We start from the raw sequence: 7,500 nt of genomic DNA on the forward strand, positions 1-7,500 counted from the left end.
TTATGTTTTTTATTACTGTTATTCTTATCACTATATTATTACCACTGCCACTACTACAATTAATATTAGTAGTAGTAGTTATAGAAGTAGTACTGAAATCTGGAAAAAAAAATCTCACTATTGTAGTAGTATCATCACTACATTATTATTATTATCAATTACTATTATGATTATTATTATTATTATGATGATGATGATGATGAGGATTATTATTATTATTATTATTATTATTATTATTTTAAAAAATCAGGAGAACACACACTTGTTACATACACATGTCCATCTGTAAATAGCATGCTTATGATGTGATCCTAAGTTATTAAGAAAGCGTGGTGTAGCCTTTGGGCCGCTGACTAGGATAAGATTATACATCGAAGGGACGTAATGCCAGGGGCAGGGTTCCAATAGGTACGTGGTGGGCAGCACATACCAGTAGCTGTGCGTAACGGGGGGGGGGGGGGGTGCAGACAGACAGACATGGATAGGAGAGAGAGAGGGAGAGAGAGAGAGATAGGAAAGAGAGATAGATATATATAGGAGAGAGAGAGAGAGAGAGAGAGAGAGAGAGAGAGAGAGAGAGAGAGAGAGAGAGAGAGAGAGAGAGAGAGAGACAAAGGCAAGAGAAGGAGAAAGATCAGAGAGAAAGAGACAGCGACATTAATTCCCGAGCAGCACCCTTCTCCAGGCGGGGGGGGGGGGGGGGGGCATGAATGGTGAGCACATGACTCCAAGGTTCGGTTGCCTTATTCTTATGGGGTTGGATCACCTCATGTTTCCTCATGAATCTGCAGGGGGAGAGATGCCATGAGGAGGGACTTGTGTATTTATTAATTTTATGTATGTTATGGATTAATTTGTTGCGACGGAAGTAGGTTTAATCTTTTCTCGTTATGCAATGGGAGATATCAACCTTGGCTCAGTATTCCAATGGAGGAAAAGTATCTGTTATTTAAGGTCTGTTATTACTTATTTAAGAGGTATTTATTATTTACTTTTATATGTCTGTCTCTCTAGTGTTTTTTACTTTTATTTTCTCTCTTCGCTGCTTCGCTTCTTCCTCTTTCATCCACCATCTCTGTTTTCGTTCCTCCTTTCTCCGTCCCTCTCCTCCCTCTTACCCTCCTTTCTTCCCTCTACTTCTCCTCCCTCCCCCATCGCCCACCCCTCTAACCCCCTCCTTCCCTCCCTCCCCAGGTGGTGCAGCGCATCAAGGCGGTGAGCAACGAGACCCGCCTGCTGGTGCTGGACCCCGAGGCCGACAAGTACTACAAGGCCAAGAACATCGTGGTCCGCGGCGCCCAGAGCAACGTGGTCACCAAGTCGTCGGTTCGCGCCCCGCCGTCCCCCCCGACGCCCGAGCCGCCCGCGACCAACGGCCACCACCAGGACGACGCCGACGCCCGCTCCGTCAGCTCGGCCGCGTCCTCGTCAGCCGCCAGCGAGGCGTCCACGCAGCCGCAGGTGAGGCCGGGCGGCGCGTGGCCGTGTTTGTTTGTGTGTTTGTATTGCTTTTCATAGGTCCATGCAGCTACAGGTGAGACGGAAGTTTGTACGTGTGTTTGTGTGTGTTTCAGGTGAGCCACAAGAGGGCGTGTTTTTGTGCTTTTTATTATTATTATTCCACGCAACTACAGGTGAGACGGAAGTTTGTACGTGTGTTTGTGTGTGTTTCATTGTATTGGTATCATTATTAGCTACAGGTGAGCCACAAGGTTTTTTGTGCGTGTGTGTTTTTCTTTTTTATTATTATTCCATGCAGCTACAGGTGAGACAGGAGATGATATGCAAGGGCGAGTTTGTGTTTGTTAGAATTGGGTGTGAAGATGAGGCTATTTTTTGAGTGGTGTGTGTAATTTGCTCACTTATGCTCTATTTGCTCTTATTTGGCTTTATTGTTGTTCCTATTTTTATCCCATTTATTTATTCGTTTGTGTGCGTTTCATTTTAGGTTGTAAATATTGGCCTGGACAATATGTTATGTATAGTAGGGATGAAGACAGGAAAAGATTATTCAAGTCGAAAGATCAGGCTGTTTACATGATGGAAAAATCGAAGAAAAAAAGAGGAAAATAAGAAAAAAATGTCCTATTATCTTCTCGCTTCTGTATTTCTTTCCGTTTTCTGTCATGCCTCCTTATTTATTTTTTATCCTTTGCCTTTCTTTGCCGCCTTTTTCAACTATTTTCTTCTTATCTTTTCTCTCATTTTTTCATCCCATTTTCTTATTGTTTTATCTTATTCTAGTATATTCGTGGTCTTTTCAGTTTTATTGTAAATATTTTCTTCTTTATTTTTGGTTTTCAACTTATTTCTCCTCGATTTTTTTTTTTTTTTTTTGAAAACTTCGTAAACTTTTCTTTTTGCTTTCGATTTTTTCCTTTTCTTTCTCCCTGTCCTTATTTCTGTTTTATTTTATTTATTAATTATTATTTTATTTCTTAATAACATCGCTCCTCATGTTCATAAGGTCTTGCTGCCATGATCTCTTATGCCCGTATTTCATATTATCAGAAACTGTATTTTTTATTTTCTTTATTTTCTATTGTTGCTGCCTTCACATATGCATCGCCGTTTTCATTTGTATTTCTGTCGGTCGTGATTGGGGCAGAGAGAGGCGCTGGGAGCTACGTCATTGGCTCTGAACTTCCTCCTGACCTTCCTGCTCTTCCTGACGTCACCGGGAAGAGGGAGAAGGAGGGAGAAGGAAGGGGGAGGGGGGTGGAGAGGGAGAGGGAGAAGGAGAGGAAGGGAGGGAAGTAGAGAGCGAAAGAGATAGATGCAGAGAAAGAGTAGGAAGAAGAAGAGAAAGAGAGAGAGGGGGGAATATGAAGAGAAAGAGGAAGAAGAGGAGAAAGAGAGAGAGAGAGGAATGTTTGTGGACTTGTCAGGCCATCACTGGGGCTGACGCGCAAGTATTAGCGACAGCCTCATAGTTAGTCAATCTGCCGATCCAGGAAGAGCAGGAGAAGGAGGGAGATGAGAAAAAATAGGAAGAGGGAAAGAAGCAGGAGGATTAGGAAGAGGGAGAGGAGGAGGATTAAGAGGGACAGAAGCAGGAAGAGTAGAAGCTGTAGTATGAGTCTCCCTCCCTCCCTCCCTCCCTCCCTCCCTCCCTCCCTCCTCCCTCCCTCACCCTAACCCTCTCCCTCTCCCTCTCCCTCTCCCTCCTTCCTTCCCTCCCTCCCTCCCTCCCTCCCTCCCTCCCTCCCTCCCTCCCTCCCTCCCTCCCTCCCTTCCTCCCTCCCTCCCTCTCTCTTTCTTTCTGTCTTTCCTTCTTTGTTTCTCAATGCATGAGTCAGAAACCGAGAATCCATGACCGTAGACATTTCTTTCATCACTCACTCGAACTATTTAACGGCCAGTCTGCTACATCACTATAGGTTGTAGTTTGCAAGAATGGCGTTGCAATTTGCAATATGAGGGCGACTCCGTTTCCCGTTATTGTTGCATTCCAGGTGTCCGTCTGTCGGTCTGTTACTCGTGTGAGTTTTATGGTCCTTCGGAATTTCGCTGAATGGTTGTGATTTGCAATTGATGATGGTTCTGGGATCGATGGCACGGGAGGCAGGGGGGAGGCAGGGGGGGCGGCGTCTTGGGGTGACACATTTACAGCTACGTGTGGGAAGAATGTGTCTCTAGAGTCTACTGGAGGTGTGAGTTATTTTTACTTTCAGACGATGGCCAGGCTGCGTCTTACTTGTTTGTGGAAGAGTGTGTGCTATGGAGAGGTCTGTTTTATACATTTAGGGAGTAAAGGGGCGCGTTCTTTGTGTTTTTTCTCTTTCTTTTCCTTCTCCGTTCAGCTCAGCGTTTTTCCCTCTTTATTCTGCTGTCCCACTGCCTTCCTCCCTTCTTTCTGTTTCCCCTCCTTTCCCCTCCCCTCTCCCTCGTCCTCGCCCTCTCTCCCCGCCTCCAGCTGCCGCACGGCCGATTCGCGGCCCTCCGCTACCGCTGCGGTCGCACCTGCCGCACTGAGCGAGCGCACACCTGGATGTCGGGTCCGACCAGATGCCCAGGTCAGTCGGGCGGTGTTTACGTGCGGCCAGGTGCATGGCGCTCGCTGGCGTTCCGCACGGCGTCATTCACACGGGGCCGCGTGACGAGGCGTCGGTCCCGCTGTGGCATTTTGTTACGGCAGAATGTTGGCGCTGGCGGTGCCGCGCGACGGGCGTTTCGCAAATCTGGCGTGTGAGAGGGTGCGTGTCTAAGAGGGCGATTCATGTTATTGAAGAGAGATTAATATGTCAAACGATCTTTTTCGATATGATTTATGCTTTTAATACCAAATATATATTTTTTTAATAATAAAATATCATTTGAAAATAGCAGTATGAAACTAGAATTTGGACATCGCGCCCAGCATAGTGCCACAGAACCAAACATAGAGCCACAGTGCCAAAATACTGAGCACGACAATCAAAGCAGTGCCAGACCGCAGTGAAGCCAAGACAACGAAATGGAGGAGCCGCCCGGCGACACGACTCGACTCCTGACGCAGGGGCGCAACCAATGCGGGGGGGGGGGGTCCCATCGCAATCGTGTCTCTCTCTATCTATCTATCTATCTCTCTCTCTCTCTCTCTCTCTCTCTCTCTCTCTCTCTCTCTCTCTCTCTCTCTCTCTCTCTCTCTCTCTCTCTCTCTCTCTCTCTCTCTCTCCCTCCCTCCCTCCCTCCCTCCCTCCCTCCCTCCCTCCCTCCCTCCCTCCTTCCCTCCCTCCCTCCCTCCCTCCCTTCCTCCCATTGTACCTGTCCCTCCCGCTCCCCCCCCCCCCCCCCCCCCCCGCCGCGAGCGCCTCCGTCGTTGCCACACGCTTGACCAGCGGCTGTTGCAACCGCTTGCGTTGCGTTGTTGCGCGGTCTCTTGCTTGCCTCTTGAATGCCTCTTGCCAACCTCTTGTTTGCTTCTTGTTTGCCTCGGATTCGAAGGGACGGCGTCTTTGCGTCTGACTGCACGGGCCTCTTCTCCCTTTCTTTATCTCTTCGTTTGTTTGCTGTTTTCTCGCGTGGGCATCGCCGCCTTTGTGTTTTTCTATCTCGCTGGAGCGTGCGCGCACGCGCGCACACACACACACACACACACACACACACACACACACACACACACACACACACACACACACACACACACACACACCACCACCACCCCCAAAAGCAACAACACGCGCGCGCGCCTTTGTTTATGCCGCCTCCGCCTCGACGCCGGCCAGCCGCGCACGTGGGCGTTTGGCGGGTTTTTTCGCCCACCGACTTTCACTGTTCAATTAAAAGTGGGCGGGACGCAAAGGGCGACGCGATAGCACCCTGGGATGGCCGTAGCTGGGACCTTTCTTGTTTGCTTGTCTTGTCTATCAGTCTGTATATCCATCTTTCTCTCCTCTCCCTCCCTCCCTCCCCCCTTCTCTCCCTCTTTCCCTTTCTCTTTGCCTCCCTCCCTCTCTCCTTCTCTCTTTGCCTCCCCCTCCCTCCCTCTCTCCCTCCCTCCCTCCCTCCCTCCCTCCCTCCCTCCCTCCCTCCCTCCCTCCCTGCCTCTACCTGCCGCGCGTTTTTGTATAAAGATGTCACTTGTCTCTTGACCTCATTCTCCCCGTTAGAATTGGTCAATTGGGGTTTCGTCGTGTGACTTCTCGGGTCCGATTTAAGGAAAATGAGGAAGATTTTGATATATTTTGCGTTATTTCTATATATATATATGTATATGTATATATATGTGTGTGTGTGTGTGTGTGTGTGTGTGTGTGCGCGCGTGTGTGCATGTTTGTGTTTTTTGTATGATATTTCTTTATTTTGTTTCTATTTCGCGTGGTTGCCTCAAGGAGCGAGTTTAAATTGCGCAGAAAATCTAGCAACACCACGAAGAAATGCCATCTTTTCTCGAGACAGTTTACTTCAGTCGCCCCCAAATCGGCCGGCGACGAAAAACGAAGGTCGCGGGATTGGTCGGCGATAAACGGAGAATAGACGAAAGAAAAGTTAACCTTCCTCATTTTTTTCTTCCTTCGTCGTTCTTTATTTCAGTCTCTCTCTTCTCTCTCTCTCTCTCTCTCTCTCTCTCTCTCTCTCTCTCTCTCTCTCTCCTCTCTCCTCTCTCCTCTCTCCTCTCTCCTCTCTCCTCTCTCCCTCCCTTTCTCCCTTCCTTCCTAATTCCCCTTTCTCACCCCTTCCTTCCCTCATCTCCTCCCTCTCTTTCCTTCCCCCTTTCCCCCCGCCTCTCTCGAGACCTTCGTGGCGGCGGCGGCGGCGGCGGCGGAGCATTCCTTCGGGGGCATTTACGTGGCGTCGCCCTGGCCTCCGTCGGGTTTTGCTCCCTTTGCGACACCGAGTGGACTGGGGGGAAGGGAGAAGGGGGAAGGGGAAGGGGGGACGGCGGCAGGGGGAGAAAGTGGGACATGGGAACCTCCTCGAGAAATGGCGCGGGGGATAAAACAGGGCGGTCGATTTTGAAGAAATAGATGAAGAATGATGGAGAAGGTCGATTATTGGGGGAAAATAGATAGTGATATGGATGGAGGGGATATTTTTTTTTTTTTTGGGGGGGGGAGGGTTCGGGTGGAGAAAGAAGATGACATAGAGCAAGGCGTGGGGGCGAAAGCAAGGAGAAGGAATGACGACGATAGATTGAATGAAGGCGTAAAAACATGGAAACAGATGAATATTGTACACAGTCAGAAAAGAGGTGCGACATCGAACCCCTCCCCCCCAAAAAAAATCCTGCCGTCCTACAATAACAAAGAACAAAGAAGAACAATGAAAGAACAAGAGACGCCAGGACGAAGGTGTGGGAGCGCAAAGGGCGAAGGGAACAGGTGTTGTCAGCAGGACAGGTGCTTGGACACGTGTTGTCAGGGTCAGGTCGAGTGACTCACCTGCGGGAGGAGGGGGGGGGAGAAAGGGAGAGGAAGAAGGGGAGAGGGTAAGGAAGATGATGAAAGGGGGAAGAGGCTAGGGGGGAGGGGGTCACCCTCAGGGAGGTTGCATAAGTGGGACATTTACTAAAAGGACAATTGTATGTGGGTTAACTGTGCTTAGTTGTGCCTGGTGAGTATGCTTGTTTTAATTGTCGATAATTATGCGTAAGTTTGGGTTGGGATGTCACTTGAGCGGAGCAGGAAGTTAGCCTCCTGATCAGGACGTTATTGATAAGCTGAGCATGACGCCTCCTGAAGGACTCTTCCGCCCTGTAGGGGACATCCCCTGTGAGGGACGCGGCTCACTTCGCTCTGCACCCTTCAGCCTCACCCCCTCCCTTCCCCCTACCTATTCGCTCTCCGCCTCCCCCTCCCTCCCTTTGCCTTTTCCCTTTCCCTTATATCTTCCTCCTCCCTTACCTCCATTCCCATCCCCCTCCCCGTCCCCCTCCTTTCCCTTCCTACATAAGCGATCTGGTAATCTGCGTTTGACCCAATTATAATTGTTTTCTTGTATATTCCCATTCCTCCTTCCCTACCTTCCTATATCTCTCTTCCATCCCCTCCCCCTCTCTATCTTCCTCTCCCCTGTTCT

At 49.3% G+C, this 7,500-nt stretch overlaps 1 protein-coding gene across 1 annotated transcript in view; it reads left to right on the top strand.

The window, feature by feature from the left end:
- Nucleotides 1–7,500, top strand: part of LOC125035445 (Na(+)/H(+) exchange regulatory cofactor NHE-RF1-like) — an 80,289-nt gene that overhangs the window by 25,478 nt on the left and 47,311 nt on the right. The window contains exon 2 of the mRNA XM_047627852.1: nt 1,195–1,461. Within this exon, the coding sequence (XP_047483808.1) occupies nt 1,195–1,461 (267 nt within the window). The remainder of the gene's footprint in view (nt 1–1,194; nt 1,462–7,500) is intronic.

This window comes from Penaeus chinensis, chromosome 19 (assembly GCF_019202785.1).
Source record: "Penaeus chinensis breed Huanghai No. 1 chromosome 19, ASM1920278v2, whole genome shotgun sequence".
Classification (NCBI taxonomy): domain Eukaryota; kingdom Metazoa; phylum Arthropoda; class Malacostraca; order Decapoda; family Penaeidae; genus Penaeus; species Penaeus chinensis.